This window comes from Ranitomeya variabilis, chromosome 5, assembly GCF_051348905.1.
Source record: "Ranitomeya variabilis isolate aRanVar5 chromosome 5, aRanVar5.hap1, whole genome shotgun sequence".
NCBI lineage: Eukaryota > Metazoa > Chordata > Amphibia > Anura > Dendrobatidae > Ranitomeya > Ranitomeya variabilis.
The window spans coordinates 125,238,788-125,259,658 of NC_135236.1; the positions used below are offsets into that span (position 1 = coordinate 125,238,788).

At 44.3% G+C, this 20,871-nt stretch overlaps 1 protein-coding gene and 1 long non-coding RNA gene across 2 annotated transcripts in view; one reads left to right on the forward strand and one right to left on the reverse strand.

Moving 5' to 3' along the window:
• LOC143775280 (uncharacterized) overlaps positions 1-20,871 on the reverse strand; it is a 111,327-nt gene that overhangs the window by 36,370 nt on the left and 54,086 nt on the right. The gene's annotated exons all lie outside the window — the stretch shown is intronic.
• The window catches only part of ITGA11 (integrin subunit alpha 11), a 246,562-nt gene continuing 227,373 nt past the window's right edge, over positions 1,683-20,871 (forward strand). Inside the window, exon 1 of the mRNA XM_077263233.1 lies at positions 1,683-1,817. Within this exon, the coding sequence (XP_077119348.1) occupies positions 1,751-1,817 (67 nt within the window). The 5' untranslated portion in view covers positions 1,683-1,750. The remainder of the gene's footprint in view (positions 1,818-20,871) is intronic.

Genomic DNA, 20,871 nt, shown 5'->3' on the forward strand with positions numbered 1-20,871 from the left:
CCAGGCCACCAGGGGGAGCTTTTGATCCTATTTACTAGGTGACTCCCCATATATATATATATAACTGGTAATCTGTAGGAAAGGTCAGTCAGTCCTTCAGGGAAGCTGTTCCTGGCAGGAGTGAATTCCTGTCAGAGGATAAAGGAGAGGGTCCACGAAGCTGTGCATGCCCTAAGAGCTGCAGCTCCCAGAAAGAGACACTTTAAAAGCAGAATTGTATTGCAGCGAGCGTGAAGGAACGCAAAGCAAAGGAGAGGATACCAGAAGGGGACCAGCCCCGAACAGGCTGCCTCCTTCTGAGGCGCAGAACATCGGTAGCCGGAACACCGAGGTAGTAAGGACCTCTATGCCTTACTTCAGAGACCGGCAGGATGGCTAATTGCATGTTACCTGTCCGCACCTACACCCAGGAGGCACGGTGGCACCCCTCAGAGGCCGTAGCATGCTAGAGTCCCTATAAACAGCCTCAAGCCACCAGTGATATGGGTTTTGTCCTATCCGACTACGAGGGACAGAGAGAGAGACACCACATCTGTGAGGACCTTATTTGAAGCTTATGTAGTAAGAGACTACACCACTACAGCGCAAGGGAAGGCTATTGATTTCCACCTGGACAAGGGGACTCTGGACTTGCCTCCAAACCGGCCAGACTCTGCCTACCCTGTGAGCTGGTGCTCTGGACTGTGGATACTGAAGTCTTCAGTAAAGGTAAAGAGACTGGGAAGCCCTGGGGATACACTTCACCTGTGGAGAGGTATACGATCTAGTTGCCATAACATCACCCCAGCGGACCCCTAAGCAGCGTCGGTCACCCTGACCGAGTACCACAGGTGGCGTCACGAACATAAACCTTATCCCTTTAAAGATTTTTCCCTTTTATACGGACGTCCCAGGGCGACGGACCGGGTCAGCCACCGTGACATCCCCCCTTTGAGCCGACCGGACCTGGTAACGAGTACTCCCTTGCCCTGACGGGGCGCTCAATTTGTGGAGCTAGCATTGCAGTATGTATATAGGGAAAAATATCTCCATTCATACAGCTGCCAACTCCGAGCATGGTAGAGATGGGGGAATCAATTTAAAGGACTCTGACCCATCGGAGAGGTCAGGAATTTGCAATGGTTGGATGGGACCCCTGTGTATAATAATCTAAATTCAGTTTCGTAGAAACACAGGGGTGCAGGTATGTAAAATATGATTGCGTGACACGTTGAAGCTGGTATTAGCTACCAGCAGTAGCATTTTCTGATCAGTATGGAGCAGCCGTGCACTGGCGTGCAGAAGAGCTGTTATTGGGTAATAGGATGCGTCCAGATGTAAAATCATTTCATACTGACATTGAATCACGGTGACTGCGGATTCATCGGAGTTCATTTGGCTTAAAAAAAATAATAAAGAGAATCAGGTAACCAAAAAATTGCAACACAGAGGCTGAAATAGTGGAATAGTTTATCCGCAGTGATTTCAGTCTATGATCTGACTCATGGGTCTATTTAAGGGGCCACACTGAAAGGTTCACATTCTTTGTCTTTTATTGATGACCCCATGATTAATGTCCTCACACTGCCTTCTATTTTGCTCTGGTCCTGTCCCCTGTACCAGTTACACCTCCTACCGGAGTCTGGTCCTCCCACTTCCTCAGTCTACTATGTAACTCTAAAGTTTGGGAGCCAGGGAATAGCGGAGACTGAAGTGGGAAAGTGGCAGCTTCTCCAGCTACCAGTCTGGCAGAGGGATCCCCGCAGGCAGGATGAGAGTCTGGAGCATGGATCACTGGAGAGGGCTCCTCACCGCCTGGGCTCTCTTCTACTTACCAGGTGAGCTGGAAAACCATCTGGACCACTGATATCAGACAGAATAAAGATGTATTATTGATTATTAACCCCTACATGCACAGAGAAAAGTAAGAAATGCTGCTCTTAGATTTCAGAATTCTATCAGTTCATTGGGTACAACTCAAGTAACTTCACTGGTTGCCATTGATGGACTTTTTAACTAAATTTTATCAATTTTATATGATTATAAAGAGGAAAAATATTGCTAGAAAAATGTTATATTCACTGTGCACCAGTGTTTTGTGCACCTGATTCAGTTTCCCAGAATGTTGGGGATGTCTTATATGGGACATTTGCTATTGTTCATTACCTATGATACATTCATTTCCTGCAGGGTGAGAGAACCTGGTCAGGTCTAGACGATGACTGGCATGTGCCACATATACACACACTGAATATAGCATATGCCAATGCTTGTAGTGTTACTGCACCTGAAGACGTTGTCAGGTTTTACATCAGGACTGTTAGAAACATCTGCATTTTGGATCACAGGCTATGTCCCTTTAATACAGAGGAATCTTCCTTTTTTTTGTATGACGCTGGACACTTCTAGAGAGCTAAACATCTGGCAGCAACTGGAAACAAAATCTGCCGTCAGCCCAAAATCCCAAAGCATTGCAGAAATGTGAGGAGCAGGAGGCTTGAAAGATGAAAGGCGAGAGTGGTGGACAGAGTTGGATAGGGGGGCTCGGGTGCTGGGCTTGGCATCTTCTGAAGATGATGCAGAATTGGGGGAGCTCAGGACCGAAAGGAGGCAATGGAGGACAGGTCAGAAATCATCTCAGCTATGTTAGGAACCACAAGTATGTCAGGAGAGACTCAATGTCACATCAGGCCGAGCAGTGGAGACCAGGAGAGGTTTCCTATATCATAGTGGAGGGCAGATAAATGGCAGGAGGGGGGATACCTGGAAAGATGACCCTAGAGAGACATATCTACTGACTGGCGGAGGATGTGCCATGGTATATATATATATATATATATATATATATATATATATATATATATATATATATATATATATATATATATCATACACAACTGTAGATGTAAACTGTGGAGAGTGATAGATTGGATTGTGCAAAGTGTGGATTTGACAGGTTGAGAGGTCCACCTTAGATACTTCACCTCTACAATATGGGTTTCACATCAGTTAAGCCCCAGTTATCCAGTACATAATAAGATTTAGATAGTTTTATTGGGAACCTGTCATGTAAAATAACTATTAACCTTCAGATATGGGGTTAATCTGCAGATTAATAGTGTTCTGACACCGTGTGGCTGCTGCACTGAGAGCCCAGCTGCTGGGAGGAAATTAACTTTATTCCTCTCTGCAGCCACCAGCTTTCAGTCACACAGGTGGCGCCGACACGGCTTCAGTTGCTGCTCAGTGTATAGTAAACGGTGGTTGTAAACGCAGCTTCGGCACTGACTGACAGCCGGCTCAGCATTAGAGCTCAGTATAAGGGCCGGATGTCAGTCGGGGGTGTGGTTACAGCCGCTGCTCTGTATACATAGTGTGGTGGCCTTAAACCGCGCTGGCACCATCTCTTTGACAATGCTGAATGCTGCCAAGGGGAATAAAGTTAATTTTCTCCTTGCAGCGAGGCTCTCATTGCTGATGCTGCACGGTGTCAGAACACTATTAACCTGCAGATTAACCCTATATCTGCATATTAATAGCATTATTTTACATGTCAGGTTCCCTTTAAAAAAGTTGTCGAAGGCTAGAGTAAGGAGGTCTGCTTTTTTTCCAGACATAGCAGCACATCTGTCCATGGGATGTGCATGATACTGCAGCTCAGCACTATTCACTTGAATTGGGAGTGGCTGCTGTACCAGACACAACCAGCGAACAGAAGTGGCGCTGTTTTTCTGGAATATCATGGAATATCTGGAATACCTCTTCAATTCTTCACACATTATGCACTTGCACTTACAGAAGATACCTAGTAACAATGACTGTGGTTACATATTTTTAAGTGCAAATAAATGATATCTGCAAATGAAAACTACTGTAGCTGAGTTTGATGGCGGGATGTATAAAAGCACCAGTGTGCTTCTTGTCTATGTGACACATATCTACAAGACATTTGGTTCTTAACCTGTAGTATACGCTCCTGAGGGGCATGCGCACTGTCCCCGTGGTGTACTTTTATAGGCTCAGTATAGTGTATAAACATAACTTTATGGTTACATTGATGTAATATGAGTAAGGGGTTCTTATTAAAATACTTTATTAGAGTCCTGGTGACAGTTTTACTGCTTATGATTCTTGTTGAAGTGAACATGCAGAAATAAATGCAATATGTGTGGGTTAATAGTTATCCTGGCCTGATAAACACTTCATACATCATACTTGGAATTCTTCTTTCCTTTCAGGCTACCTGTGAATTAGGCATCCCTGTGTAAACTAGTAATGGTCCATTGCACTCATTATCTTGACTATCATGGTGACAATGGCAAGTTAGTCCTAGCTTCTTCATATATATAATGTTAGCAAATCAGCAGCAATGGTAAAGCCAATTTGGTAATGGTGTTGGTTAGTTTTTAAGGAGCAGCTAACCTTACTAATGCAGCTATGTTTTTTTATATATAGTCCAATGCTGTATTATTAGTTGTGACCACAAGATGGCCCCATTGTACAAAATATCAAGAAGAGATTATATAGTGAACTGTTAGCAGGGAGTGAGTTATTGTGTGGCTGAAGCCACATGTGGGGCAGGAGACCCCTGTGACTTAGGAGAGAACATACACTCGTTACCAAAGAAAGGCACTAGCAAAAGTGGAGCCTAAAAATAGTCTGCAGCTTCAGAAACATATAAATAATGAAGTGGTTGCAGCGGGCTCCAACTCAGTCCCTGCAAGGTGTGCCTGAAGAGACTAGTAAAGGCCTCATTCAGACGTCCGTGTTGCACATACATGTTCTATCCATGTTTTTCATAGATACAATACATACCCATTATAATCAATGGGGCTGTTCACATGTCACAGAGACATCCATTTTTTATGCACAGATGAAAAGTGCCTATACAAGTGTATGGGTCCATGATAAATCCATACAGCACATGAATGGCATCCATGTGCTGTCCATGGTTAACATTGCAATGGTTAGGAAAAGCTTTACAATTTATTTATCACACTGATGAAACACTGATGACATGATCCATTTTTTGGGTGACAAATACTGACGTATAAATGAGCCATAGAGTCAGATTAATAGACTTAGTAAGTTGAAGTGAAGAGGACCATGGCCCCGATTCATCACTGCCTATGTGCCTGTTTTTTTGTCTAGTTTTGTACCTTTTTTTTTGCTTGCACTCTATTCATTATTCTATTTGGGTCTTTTTTAAGACTATTTTATATGTGCTCATGGTTTTTTTTGTTTTCTACTTCTGGGCGGTTTAGACATTTCAGATGTTTTCACTTGATTCATCAATTGTGACTTGTTAAAAAGTCACAAAATATAGCGAAACTCCGCTGCAGTCCCACCCAATGTATTTTTAGTACCGTACATCAGTACTCAACTTTTGCGCCATTTCTTGAAATGTACAACTTTTTGCATTAGAAGCCAGAAAAAAAGACAATTTCTGACTTTCTCTAAGTGCATGAATCATGTGCTTGATTTTTATGAATTTGGCGCCCAAAACAACAAATAATACTGTATCACATTAAAGGAAAGTGACTTAAGAAAAGATGAAGAATCGGGGCCTAGGTGTGTAGCACTTTGGGAACATGTTTGCTTGAATATTACTGTTTTATGCCCACCTTGTGTTGTGCTTTGCCCCACACTATTTGTGCCCCCATGAGGTCCAAGGTTTGTTGGGCTAGGGAACTTAGCCCATGCCACAATGCCTTATCATAGTAGCGAACAGCAGGAATGATAGTTTCCCCTACTGTAAGCTGGTTGATCGAAGGGGGGAAGGAAGTCTCCATAAAGCAGTGTTTTGGTGCTGGAGAGTGCAATTGGATCGCCCCGTCAGGGCAGCGGGGTACTCGGTACCGGGTCCTGCGGTTCACAGGGGGATGTCAAGGTGGCTGACCCGGTCCGTGGCCCTGGGACGTCCGTGTAAAAGGAAAAGGTCTTTAAAGGGGAATGTTCGTGACGCCACCTGTGGTATTCGGTCTGGGTGAACGACGCTGCTTTAAGGGGTCCGCTGGGGTGATGTTGTGGCAGCTAGATGGTATACCTTCCCACAGGTGAAGTGTATCCCCAGGGCTTCCCGGTGTGTAGATGGTGGTATGGTGAGAGGCACAGAGAATAACGAGGACACAAGGTTGCAATCTCTTTACCTTTACTGAAGACTTCAGCATCCACAGTCCAGGGCACCAGATCACAGGGCAGGCAGAGTCCGGCTGGTTTGTAGGCAAATCCAGAGTCCCCTTGTCCAGGTGGAAATCAGTAGCCTTCCCTTGCGCTGCAGTGTTGTAGTTCCTTACTGCCTAAGGCCGGTTTCACACGTCAGTGGCTCCGGTACGTGTAGTGACAATTTTCTCACATACCGGAGACACTGACACACGTAGAACCATTCAAATGAATGGGTCTATGCACATGCCTGCGTGTTTTCACGGACCGTGTGTCCATGTGCAAAACACGGAGACATGTCCGTTTTTCTCTGGCAGCACGGTCCGCAAAGCGTCCCACACACGAGCACACGGAGAACAGTGTGCACTCTCCTCTGTGTGCACGTACCACCGCAGGAGAAACAGCGCTACAGTTAAGCGCTGTCCCCTGTGTGTGGTGCTGAAGGCGGAATTCATCTCTTGTCCCCTGCTGCACTCGCGGGAGAGAAGAGATGAAAAATCAATTTTTTTTTTGTTAAAAATAAAATTTGGGGGACACCTCCCGTCTCCTATGGGAGGTGGAGCCGCATATTCATCACTGTAATGAGCGGTACCACGTGACCGCTCACACAGGACAAGCTGCCGGCGCTGAGAGGAGGCATCGCGGGAGCTGGGTGAGTATTTCTCTGCAAGTGGGCGGGCGCACGGGGGGGTGAGAGGCAGGAGGTGACCCCCAAACTTTATTATTAACACAAAAAAAAAATTGATTTTTCATCTCTTCTCTCCCGCGAGCGCAGCAGGGGACAAGAGATGAATGCTGCCTTCAGCACCACATGGAGGGGACAGCACTTACTGTAGCGCTGTCTCTCCTGCACGGTCCATGTCGTCCTCAGGCGGCACACGGGCGGCACACGGCTGCTGCACGTGTGCCACACCGATGTGCCACGTGAGCACACGGACACACGGACACGGATAACCGTTTTCTCTGGTACCGGAATTATCTGAATGTGTGAGACTGGCCTAAGGCTTCACATAAGGTCCTCACAGATGTAATGTCTCTCTCTCTCTCTGTCCCCTATATAGGATAGTACAAACCCATATGACTGGTGGCTTGAGGCGGTTTATAGGGACTCTATCATACCCCAGCCTCTAAGGGGTGCCACCGTGCCTCCTGGGTGTAGGGCGGACAGGTAACATGAAATTAGCTGCCCTGCCCATCTCTGGAGCAAAGCATAAAGGTCATTACTCCCTCCGTGGTCCGGCTACCGGGGTTCTGCGCCTCAGAAGGAGGCAGCCTGTGTAGGGCTGGTCCCCTTCTGGTATCCACTCCTTTGCTACGACTTCCTTCACGCACGCTACAATACAGTTCTGCCTTTCTATGTCTCTTTCTGGGAGCTGCAGCTCTGAGGGCATGCACAGCTCCGTGTCCTTTCTCCTTTGTTCTCTGACAGGATCCCACCCCTGTCAGGGACCAACTAACTGAGCTGAACTCAGCCAGCAACTGACCAACTTTCCCTACAGGAAACCAGTTTTACCTATGTGGGGAGTGACCTAATAAATAGGAGCAGAAGCTCCCCCTGGTGGCCTGGAGTGTGAAATGTGTTGCATGTTTGTGATACCTGGATGCAGTTGTCCTTCTTTGCCTCCAAACGTAATATCACTCTCCTCTAGAGGAAAATGATATTACTGCAATGACCAGGACCCTGGGGCGCTGCACTATCACACTGTACGAGGAGCTGGAAAAAAACTATCATTGTAACCAATATGCCTGAGAATGTCCAGAGTAAGGCCTCATTCAGACATCAGTTTTTTGACATATGAGAAAAATGGACGGAATTCCATCAGTGATTTCCATCAGAGTTCCATCAGCTTTTAATCAGAGTGTCATCAGGGTGTCATCACTCTTCATTTCACAAATGAGAAAAAGAAAAGCTTTGCTACGTTCTCCTATCTATCAGTCAATGAAAAACAGACACCACAGAGGGGGCATCAGAATGCTGTCTGATCCATACACTTTCATTCCCAAGTTTGATCGAACACTCGGATGAAAATCGGACATGTCTCTGCAATTTTGGATGGACCACTTGGTCTTCAGAAAAAAGAACGGACTTGTGAACTGCCCCATAGACTGTCATAGGTGTGAGTGCTTTCCGTAAAAAAAAAACAAACAAAAAAACAGATAGTACTTGTACTGGAAAAACTTACATGTGAATGAGCCCTAAGGTTGTTAATGGGCTGGAGACTTGAACGGGTCAGAGAAAGATGCCCACAGGCTCCCCTGAGTAACAGTCAGAGGTTTTTGGGGAGGACTGGACTTGTGATAGAAGCCCAGAGAAGCAGAGTTACTAGAAAAAAAAAGTGCAGACTGCACTTTCCTAGAACGTAGATCACTTCAATCTTTACCGCCCAGTATTCTTAACAATGTGGCCAATGAGTGACATACGTCATTGTATGAGTTGTATGAATATACACTCACTGGCCACTTTATTAGGTACACCTGTCCAACTTCTTGTTAACACTTAATTTCTAATCAGCCAATCACATGGCGGCAACTCAGTGCATTTAGGCATGTAGACATGGTCAAGACAATCTCCTGCAGTTCAAACCGAGCATCTGTATGGGGAAGAAAGGTGATTTGAGTGCCTTTGAACGTGGCATGGTTGTTGGTGCCAGAAGGGCTGGTCTGAGTATTTCAGAAACTGCTGATCTACTGGGATTTTCACACACAACCATCTCTAGGGTTTACAGAGAATGGTCCGAAAAAGAAAAAAAATCCAGTGAGCGGCAGTTCTGTGGGCGGAAATGCCTTGTTGATGCCAGAGGTCAGAGGAGAATGGGCAGACTGGTTCGAGCTGATAGAAAGGCAACAGTGACTCAAATCGCCACCCGTTACAACCAAGGTAGGCCTAAGAGCATCTCTGAACGCACAGTGCGTCGAACTTTGAGGCAGATGGGCTACAGCAGCAGAAGACCACACCAGGTACCACTCCTTTCAGCTAAGAACAGGAAACTGAGGCTACAATTTGCACAAGCTCATCGAAATTGGACAGTAGAAGATTGGAAAAACGTTGCTTGGTCTGATGAGTCTCGATTTCTGCTGCGACATTCGGATGGTAGTGGTCAGAATTTGGCGTAAACAACATGAAATCTTTGGGATGTGGTGGAACGGGAGATTCGCATCAGGGATGTGCAGCCGACAAATCTGCGGCAACTGTGTGATGCCATCATGTCAATATGGACCAAAATCTCTGAGGAATGCTTCCAGCACCTTGTTGAATCTATGCCACGAAGAATTGAGGCAGTTCTGAAGGCAAAAGGGGTCCAACCCGTTACTAGCATGGTGTACCTAATAAAGTGGCCAGTGAGTGTACATCGGCAGACATCTGTGAATACATATTATAGTGAAGTGATGGCATCAGAGCCTTATAAAATGACTGTACTGTCTGAATGGAATGAAATATAAAATCTGTATTTGCCAAAAGTTACATCATTTTGACACCAGTTACTTTGCTGTGGTCACTGAAGCACGAAGCAAATGCTATTTTTTTTTTAAAGAATGCATTGTGTTTATGTAGAATACAACCTGCTAAAATGAAAGAGGGACAGAGATAGAGAATAAGATTAGATTATTGAAATTAAAATTAGAATTAAAATTAGATTTATACAGATTATAAAATATTACAAAGCAAAAATGATTTTTTTTCCCTGAAGAACAAAAATAATTCCATTAATGTTTTCTAGGTAGGAGACATGGACATGACATTGGAAGAGACTGGCAATAGGTCATTATTACAATTATATTAAAAGGAGGATGCTGGATGAAGAGGTCCTACGTGGGGTCCATAGTTCTCATACTGCAATATTACTGCTGGTTGGATAGTTTTAGGTATGGTTTAAAGTTAAAAAGGGCACATGGAAATTAAGAACAGTTTTGCCATGTCCGCCACTCAAATAAGCTTGTCGGTGCAGGTTATATGCACAATATGAAAACTATAAAGGAGAATTCTCCAGAATGAAAAGTTGTGTAACCCATAAAAAACAGGTGCTTTTACTTATCTTTACAATCTATAATAGAAACTTTTAGCACCACTGTCAGACACACAGCAGATTAGAACTTTCTATAGTGTGTGAATTTAGGCAAGCTGTGAGGAATTTACAGTTGACCCCGTGCCCTGCGTTCCTTTAGATTGTTACAGGGGCGCACGCTGGGACAGTGATTAGCATTGCAGCTTTGCAACGCTGGGGTCTTTGTTTTAAATCCCAACAAAGACAACATCTGAAAGGCAGTTGCCTTAGTGGCAGACCACGTGGCTGCTATCGGGGCCATGAGTCGGGGGCACCTGGTGGCAGCGGGGAAGAGAAAATTATTTTTTCCATTTCAGTCATGGGGGCAGCGCCGTCGCTGACTGAAACTCTCTCGGCATTGGGGATGGCTGTCAGTCAGGGCCGGGGGCGCGGTTACACCCGCCCCTCTGTATTCTTAGAGTGGTGCCTGAACCAGCGCCAGTGCCGCCTCGTGGATGAATGCCGCCTGGGAGAATAAAGTTCACTGTTTCACTGGAAGGTGCAGGCGCCAGGTGTCATGATCCAGACCGGATTTTGAGTCCTGTTTTCCCTTTTTCCCGGTCTGGTCATGTCAAGAGTTAACCTTTCTCAGCCTCTGTCTGGGCTCAGGTTGGCTATTTATCGCCGCTGCTTCCTGCAGGCGATGTCAGTTATAGTTTTTTGCCTAGTGCTGCTGTAGCTGACTCTGACTGCTCTGATTTGTCCTGCTGCGTTTGCTATCTGAACCAGTGTCTCTGTTATCCCAGGGACCTGACACTTTGACTAACCTGAGGCCCTGTGCCTTCTTCTCTAAAAAATTCTCACCTGCTGAGAGAAATTACGAAGTTGGGAATCGGGAGCTTTTAGCTATCAAGTTGGCCTTTGTAGAATGGAGGCACTTTTAGGAGGGGGCTGTTCATCGGCTCACAGTGATTACGGACCACAAAAATCTCTTATATTGAGTCGGCCAAACATTTGACTCCCAGACAGGCGAGGTGGTCGCTTTTTTCTTACGCTTTGATTTTTCTATCACCTTTCGGTCTGGTTCCAAGAATGTCAAGGTGGATGCCTTACCTCGCAGGATGGATCTGATATCAACTCCCGAACCTCCTTCCTCCTTCAGCATGGGGTGGTCATGGCAGCAGTGTCCACAGAATTGGAGCGGGAGATTCGTGAGGCTCAGTCTCTTGCTCCTCCGTCTTTGCCTGACAACAAGAACATTCCAGCAGGATAATAGATGTTCTTTGATACCAGTGGCTGAGTTTGCCTTTAATAGTCATATTAATCAGTCCACGGGCACCTCTCCATTCTTTTGTACTTATGGCTTTCACCCCCATTTTGGTGAGTTTTCCAGAATCTACTCAGGGTGTCCAGGGGCTGATTCGGCCATTCAGCAGCTGAGAGAGGTATGGTGCGAGGTCCAGAGGAACATTGGGAAGCTCAAGGCAAACATAAACAGTTTGCGAATAAGCGACGATCTACAGGACCCATATTCCTGGTGGGAGATAAAGTATGGTTGTCTACCAAGAACATGTGGCTGAAAGTTCCTTCTGCTAAGCTTGGTCCCAGGTTTAGAGGTCCTTATAAGCTAATTGAGGTTGTCAATCCAGTTGCCTTTCGCTTACATCTACCTCCATTGCTTTGGATTCCCAATGTGTTTCATAAGTCTCTCCTGAAGCCATTTGTACCTTCCTCTGAAGGGTCTCCATCTCCTCCACCACCGGTTTCTGTGGATAGGCAGATGGAGTATGAGGTAGAACCGATTGTGGATTCGCACATGGTCAGCAGTTCTCTGTAGTATTTAGTCCATTGGAGGGGTTATGGTCCTGAGGATCAGTCCTGGCGTGATTGGTTCATGCTGATTGATTGGTTCAGGAGTTTCATGCGCGTTATCCTGGGAAACCTGGGGGTTCGGTGGCCCCTCTGTAAGAGGAGGGTACGGTCATGATCCAGATTGGGTTTTGAGTTCTGTTTTCCCTTTTTCCCAGTCTGGTCATGTCAAGAGTTAACCTTTCTCATCCTCTGTCTGGGTTCAGGTTGGCTATTTATCACCACTGTTTCCTGCAGGCGATGTCAGTTATAGTTTTTTGCCTAGTGCTGCTGTAGCTTACTATGATTGCTCTGATTTGTCCAGTTGTGTTTTCTGTCTGAACCTGTGTTTCTGTTTTCCCCTATTCCCGTCTTGACTCCTTGTTTCCCTTTAGTGTGCTGACTCCCTCATTTTGCCTTGGCTTGTATCCTGACCTGCTTCTGTCTTTTGTCTTTTGGCTTATCCACTCCTAACCATTACTGACTCCCTGGCTTGTCTCTGACCGTGAGTTTGGTTATTCCTTTGGTACTGTGCTACAGTCTAGGATTTAACCCGGCTTGGTTGACTATTCTGCTGCCACCTGTGGTAGCCTCACTGCTGCACTGCAGGCCAGCTCTGTTTAGGTGCAGTCCTGCTTCCACTCTACTGCCATCTAGTGGAGCCTGCACCTACCTGCATTGCAACAGCATGACACCAGGCAGGTTAGTAACACTATTAACCTGCAGTTTGACGACATATCTGCAGGTCAATATTGTTTGTGCCGGTGACAGGTTTCCTTTAAACATGTGAGTAATCCATGTAAAATAAATATCTGCAGATTTCAATTTAAATCAATGTAAGATTTTTCTACTTCAAAATCCATTTTCTAAACATAGCCTAAGCCCCTATAACAGAGGACACTACTATTTGTGCTGAAGTTGAATTTTCTCAAGAAAAAAGGCTTTTCTTCTGGTTTTCTTTGCTATTTTCACATGGTTTTTGAGTCTAAAAATGTTTCAACAAAATGTATGTTTTCTGAAGTATTTTCTTTGTCGTCCTATTCGTAATTTTGTCAGTGGCTTTTATTTTACATTTTATTAAAAAAAATTGGAAGCTGCCTGAAAAATGTTCACATCAGTTTTTCTAGCCATTTCACGGCTTTTGAAGCATTAATAGGGTTAGAATAAGAAAAAAAATACTGATCATATGCACAATGAGTTGTTTTTACATTGCAGTGCATATATTAATTTAATTTTTACCACTTTTTCAGGCAGGTTCCAGGAGGAAGCCACCTGGAAAAGACAAAGTGTGCTGCTCATACCTTAATAAGCTATAATGTAGAAAGAATGCAAATAAAGTATAGTAATAACATTACCGTCCTTTTAACTCTCCTCCTGCTATACATATGTAGAAAGCCGCAGAGGAGTTTCTGGCTTTCCTTTAACATGAAACATGTGGAAAGATTACACGTTGACAAAATACTGTACAATCTGCCCTCACGGGTCAGAGATCACACTCTGTACATTTGTTTTTACCTCTCGTTGGCTACATTGAGTCTTCCATAAAGTTCAAAAAGAAACATATCAATAAAGTTCAGACCCTAATGCTATATAATTCCTCTCCTAGAGTTCTGACTAAAGTCTGAGAAGAAAAACTGTAAAGAGTTGGGCCAAGAATGCCGGTCTAGAGCAGAGCTGCAGAATTAGTGTTTTCTGATGTAGTGACTGTCATCACCCCTGACATAACCCCCTACTACCCATGTCATTGCCCTGTTATAACATCAGCTTCACGGACTAATTAAAGATATTGCAGAACAGTATGAATCCTTTCCGGAGAACACATATGGGTTAATTTAACATCAGCTCCCGTTAGGATCATTTTTTACGGCATTCCTGTGGGTTGTGCACTTTCCGTCTGGAGGTTTTTTCAGGACATTATTCTGTGAGTAACTAACTATTCTTAGCAAAGACATAATGCATGATTTTGTGGATGTATTGTCTGTGCACAGGGCATCACTATAAAGTGACCTATAGCCATAAGTCTCACTAGGATAATACACATCGGCCATCCAGATAAAATACCAATCCTCTTATTCTATATCTCCATTAGATTTAGGTAAGGGTTCACCTGGTGGGATGCATTCTTTAAACTATAGGTCAGAGTGAGCAGAATGGACCGGAGGTGATGGTGCAGTGGTGTGGATCTTGACAGACAATATATAAATCAGCAAAGGCCAAGTCAGCATGATAGCTGGATAGCACAAATGAAGCAGAGCCAGGTGTGGAGATACACATGGGAACATTCACTGTACTGTATAAGAAACTCGAATTTTCCAGCAGGGTTGCAGTTAATCATAAGAATGCATTCTGAAATCTTCCAGCATTGAAATGATTAACAGCAGCGGTGTATGCAAACTGGCATTTGCAGTGAAGAAATGGTTAACCACAGCTAGTCAGTGTAATATAGGCAAACTGGAGACTCACTTGAAGAGATGTGTTACCTTGATTGCAGAGACCAAGTGTGAATACCGAGAACAGTTGTGACCTGATATTATCTTGCTTTCCAAGCGGCAGATATGAACAACATTTAGTAAGGTTGACTATACTTGGAAATTACAATAGTAGTAGCATGAAAGTCCAGGGTAGCAAACACCTGCCAAATTTGAGGCAACTGTACACAATGAGTTTGCTGGGTTACCTGAGAAACCTGGCATGGGCTACTGCAAAGAGAGGCAGCCATAGGAGAAGAAAGCAAAAGCTTTCGCTAGAGCCAGGATCAGTGAGTAACAGAATTTAATAGTGGGCCATGTACATGTGCAGCACCCCAGGTAGTCGGTTGCTGCAGTGATGTTGCCTTCCCTTCGGGGAGGGTGATGTCATGCTTGAAGGCAAGGCGGATTCTTTCTAACAGGTAAGGCACTTGCATTCAACACATCTGAATCTAGGCCAGGAGGGGGAGCTCAGGACCCGGATTCAGGGGAGCTTCCTTACACTTTATGCATCCTGGTCTGGAGGAGGAGCCAGTCAGTCTGAGAGAGACAGTGGAGGGAGACAGTTGGTCTCCAGGAGAGCAGAAGGTCGTCTGGAGCAGACGTAGAGGCCGAGCAGCCACGAGGGAGCTGCAGCCTCTGGAAAGAGAGATAACGTGAGGAGTTGAATTGTGAAGGGCATAGAGGGAAGAAGCACAGTGGAGGAAAGGGCTCAGGAGGGGAACAGCGGAAGGACAGAGACAGAGCGCAGAAGCCGGATACCGGGAGCCCGAGGTCATGTTGTCCTCCAGGACACGCGACAGAACCGGAGGGCATAGGACTATATGTCGATTGCCTGTAACAAGTCTAGGTGAAGCAGTAACCCTAAGAGCCGGGTCATCTAAGAGATCCTATAAACAGGCTCAAACTGCCTTTCCATCTGTCTTAGGAAAGGAGAGAGGGGACCCTGTCAGCAAGCTTTAACCCCTTCATGACCTTGGGATTTTCCATTTTTCCGTGTTCGTTTTTCGCTCCCCTCCTTCCCAGAGCCAAAACTTTTTTATTTTTCCATCAATATGGCCATGTGAGGGCTTATTTTTTGCGAAACAAGTTGTACTTTTGAACGACATCATTGATTTTAGCATGTTGTGTACTGGCAAACGGGAAAAAAATTCCAAGTGCGGTGAAATTGCAAAAAAAGTGCAATCCCACACTGGTTTTTTGCTTGTTTTTTTTTGCTAGGTTCACTAAATGCTAAAACTGACCTGCCATTATGATTCTCCAGGTCAGTACGAGTTCATAGACACCTAACATGTCTAGGTTATTTTTTATCTAAGTGGTGAAAAAAAATTCCAAACTTTGCTTAAAAAAAAAAAATGCGCCATTTTCCGATACCCGTAGCGTCTCTATTTTTCATGACCTGGGGTCAGGTGAGGGCTTATTTTTTGCGTGCCGAGCTGGCATTTTTAGTGATACCATTTTGGTGCAGATACGTTCTTTTGATTGCCCGTTATTGCATTTTAATGCAATGTTGCGGCGACCAAAAAAGTAATTCTGGCGTTTTGAATTTTTTTCTCGCTACGCCATTTAGTGATCAGGTTAATGCTTTTTTTTTGTTGATAGATCGGGCGATTCTGAACACGGTGATACCAAATATGTGTAGGTTTGATTTTTTTTTTATTGATTTATTTTAAATGGGGCAAAAGGGGGGTGATTTAAACTTTTATATATTTTTTTATTTTTTTCAAATTTTTTTTTACTTTTTTTTTTACTTTTGCCATGCTTCAATAGCCTCCATGGGAGGCTAGAAGCTGGCACAACGCGATCGACTCAGCTACATAGCAGCGATCATCAGATCGCTGCTATGCAGCAGAAATGCAGGTGTGCTGTGAGCGCCGACCACAGGGTGGCGCTCACAGCTACCGTGGATCAGTAATCATAGAGGTCTCAATGACCTCTATGGTTACTATACAGAAGCATCGCTGACCCCCGATCATGTGACGGGGGTCGGCGATGCGCTCAATTCCGGCCGCCCGGCCGGAAGCGCCGGTTAAATGCCGCTGTCTGCGTTTGACAGCAGCATTTAACTAGTTAATAGCAGCGGGTGAATCACGATTTCACCCGCCGCTATTGCGGGCACATGTCAGCTCTTCAAAACAGCTGACATGTCCCGGCTTTGATGCGGGCTCACCGCCGGAGCCCACATCAAAGGGGGAGATCTGACCTCGGACGTACTATCCCGTCTGAGGTCAGAAAGGGGTTAAGCCGCAGGGACCTCGCCATCTGGCGCAAGTAGGAAAGGCTTACGGACCTCACCTGAAGTGGGATCCCTTATTGCCTCCAAGCTGGCCGGACTACAGCTACCCTACACCTGGTACCCTGGACTGAGGACTGCTACCATCAGTAAACCAGGTAATAGACTGCAAACTCTGTGTCCTCCACTTATTCGTCGGTGTACACCATCTTTGCCACACACCTTGGGAGCCCTGGGGACCCCGCTTCACCTGTGGGAAGCGTTACCATCTAGCTGCCACAACATCACCCCAGAGGACCCCTTTAAGCAGTGTCGGTCCCTACTGACTGAATACCACAGGTGGCGTCACGAACGATAGACATTACCAATCCCTTTAAAGGCCTTTCCCTTTAATTGGGCGCCCAGGGCCACGGACTAGGTCGCAGCCACCATGACATCCCCTTTAAGACCGGACCCGGTACCGAGTACCCGGCTGCCCTGGTGGGGCGCTCCACATGCACCATACGTCTCCTCCCAACATGATAAGAAATGTGAGGGTACCCCATTTCATCAGTAACATCTACAGCAATTAACAGTTATCACATGTCTTAGAGAAAAATTCTGCCAAAAATAAAGCAATGCTTTCATGAGAAAATACATCTCTACATATGGCATCTGTACAAAATTGAAGGTATACAGAGGTATAGTAAAGCACTGAAAAGACCACATGCACCTCTATGGATGAGTATAAAGGTGGATGATAGAGTTCTACTTTTAGTGCAAAGCAGTTTATGATGCCCCTCTCCATACACAAGTTAGCAAAGTGGTAAATAGCCAACATAACTGACCGCCACCCCCTTCATGTAGACTTAAAGGAAAACACTCAAAGTAAACACCTCATATACTATTACATGGGGATCCCTTCACTATAAATCATATACTTATAGAGACAGCAAAGTAGCAATATGATCCAATTAAAACATCATTTTATTATAATATCAAAAGTTATAATAACACATTACAAATACATTAATACAACACGTATGAAAACGACTACAAAACGGATGGTATTACACACCCATACAAAATCTGAATTGATTGCAAAAAGATGAAGAGATAAAGAGCCACACATCAATGCATATTATGGCCACTCCAATAATGTTCCATATGGGGCATGGGATTGTTAATTAATACTGTCAATGATAGTTGGCAATCTCATATAACTATATCGAGGATTGCAGTATTGACCCCAGCATATACTGTAGCTGCATCTATCATAATAAACTGAATAAAGTGCATGTGCCCATAACTGAACTGCATATCAAATACAGCAATCCACATCTTTATATAGATCAAATATCATTGCATCTATCCCTAGATAGTGTACCCCAATAACAAATCCCTATATGGGTATCACCATGAGTTACCTGAAGTCATGTTGCTAAGAGATGTGTGACTCTGTGCCGCACCTCGACGCGCGTTTCACTGCCTCTGCAGTTTCGCCAGGAGGGAACCCAATAGCTGATTAATGCTGCCCAATCCACAGGCAGCATGCATCAGACACTGGCTGCATTATTTCAGCCAAATATGTTTAATTTTGAAAAGTTGCAACATTTCAGAGAAAAAATTCTTTAATAGGCCATGGGGACCGAGCTACATGGGATACTAGTCAGACAGGCGGGTACCTGGCGGGCTTCTCCCAGCCTGCTACCCTGGAGTGACCGGTCTCTCACTGTGTGCATTGCATTGTCCAATCAGTACCTACTGATGGTGTTGAGACACAAGGGTCGAAAGGTGCCCAGTCTGCTAGCTGAAATTGCATGGACCAAGGATCGTCCCGCCGAACGCTCCCTTTAAAGTGGGCATAATGCTACTCAGACAACACAGGGTGAGGGTAAAACAATGTGGCAATAGTTTATTGAACCACAGTCATATAGCACTTAAAACAGTCCCAGAAAAATACCCTAAGATGATGCACATTACAGAGTCTCACCCTTTTTCTGACTCGCTGGGATAATGGCAGCTGTTACTTCAGAGCTCTCAGGGTCGACTACCCCATCTGTGGCACACACACAGAGAGGAGGTAACAACATGCATACAAAGATAACAGTCCATTCAGGTACAAGGCCAGTTGACCGGAGGGTCACAACCTGGCTTCATTTTCCAGGCTCAACTACACCATCTGTGGCACACACACAGAGAGAAGGTAATGACAAACTTAGGAAGATAAGAAAATATAAAGCTGCACTCTGAATTGTTTAGAATGGTACATCTAGAAAATAGGAACTGCATTACTGCCATGCTGGTTAAGTGCTATATTACAAACGTGAAATTTTGGAAAATTTTGAAATACAAAATTTGCTAAAAGAAAATTTACAGTAAAAAGAAGATACTTAGCACATATATTGTTCAATGTATATGAGCCCAACTGCATCATCAATGTGTACCTTATAGTTGGGTCCCTGACCTGATAAGACACCACTCCTGGACTAAAAAGCCTACACTATATGGGGCAGGAAGGAACCAGCTAATTAAAACCACCTGAATCTGCTGGAATTGGGTGTGGGAGTGCAGATGTCACATGAGTTTGCTACAAACAGAAAAATACTTTTTCTGTTTGAAGCTTAGGAAGATGACAGTCCATTGAGGTACAAGGCCAGTTGACCTGAGCGTCACAACCTGGCTTCTCCGAACATCTCCATGGAGCCAGGTGACCAGTGGGTCCCAATCCTGGCTTTCTCCAAACGTATCCATGGTTCAGCGATGGTCAAAGGAGCAGATGTGTATTCTTCCAACTGGGGCTGAGGTCTCCCAGGTTGTTTCCTGTAGAATGATAGATCCGTGTCCCTCGTGATGGAGCTATGATGTATTGGCTGCTGTCCTGTCTCTGGTCCTTTGGATGTTTTGATGTCGTGGCTGAATCTGTCTGTCTCTCAGTCTCTCTCTATAGAGGTATGTAACCTCTTTTTATACTTAACAAGTGTCCTTCATTCAGTATTGACATAAAGGGTAAGAATGGAGATGAGATCAAGTAGCATTAATTGATTTTTTAATGTATTTGCATAGTTTTTCCTCCTCTGTTTTCGAAGTCGCCAAACTATCTGACCTAACATGATGCATAATTAGCATATCAGTAAACATCACTAGTCATCAAGGATAAGAGCCCAATATGTTATATGAAATGTCAATATTACAGCTTTACGTAAGCAAAAGTATGTTTTCTTGACCAACACTTAAATTTAAAAGTCTACATACAGAAAACAGCCTGTTCTTCTTGGTTTGCTAAAAATAGTTGTCTGGTTAATTAAGATACAATGCTGTGTCTCCACAGATGGGTTTGAAAATTTCAGCCATTTGTAATGTATTCCAAATTGCTGCAGAATTGCTGTGGGAATTGTGGTGCTGGACCCAGGTGATCATTGTGGCGGCTCTCTTTTTTAGAAAGCTACCTTCCTATTAGTATCTATTGAAACTATTATGTAACACTTTTGACTACAGGCTCTGCGTATGTCAGTGTGCAGTTTTTAGGGTTTATTCAGCTGTCACTATTGTTGCCTTATTATTCCATGTCTAGAGCTTAGGAAAAGAGTTGAAAATAGCAAGATTATTCCAGTGTGTTTTATATCTAGCATTACTTTTATACTGCTGAAACAAGCTGTTTTGGTTTGTGGTTATATGGAGACTTGTACAGAGCAACTCATGTCTGCCTGTGAGTACGATCCACAGTCCTACCCCAATTACTGAATTGTTGTTTTATTAGATCATCATTGTATAAAGAGGGAGTAGATATAATCAGGCTTGTATTGCATCTATTCCATATGTACGCCTTCTAGAAGAAAATATTGCGGAGTCATCAGCTTTCCCTAATCTCTTTGTCTGGTGCCAGGATTTAAAGATTTCTGCATGAAAATTCAACCATTTTCCTAATTTTGACCAACAAAAGAAAACTAAACAATTTTACTATACATTAGATTTATTACCTTATCGAGCCACATATGTTTTAAAGGCAAGCTGTCACATGGTACATAATGTCCTATCTTTAGGCAGCATATTGTAGAGCAAGCGAAGCAGAACAAGTTGATATATAAGTTTGTGGGAAATGATTTTGCATATCGTGTATTTTTATTTTATTTCTTTCTCCCAATTCTCTAGTATCATGTATTCTTTTCCCTCCCGCTCTTGATCAAGCTCACTTTCTGCCTTTAAACCTGTCACAGAA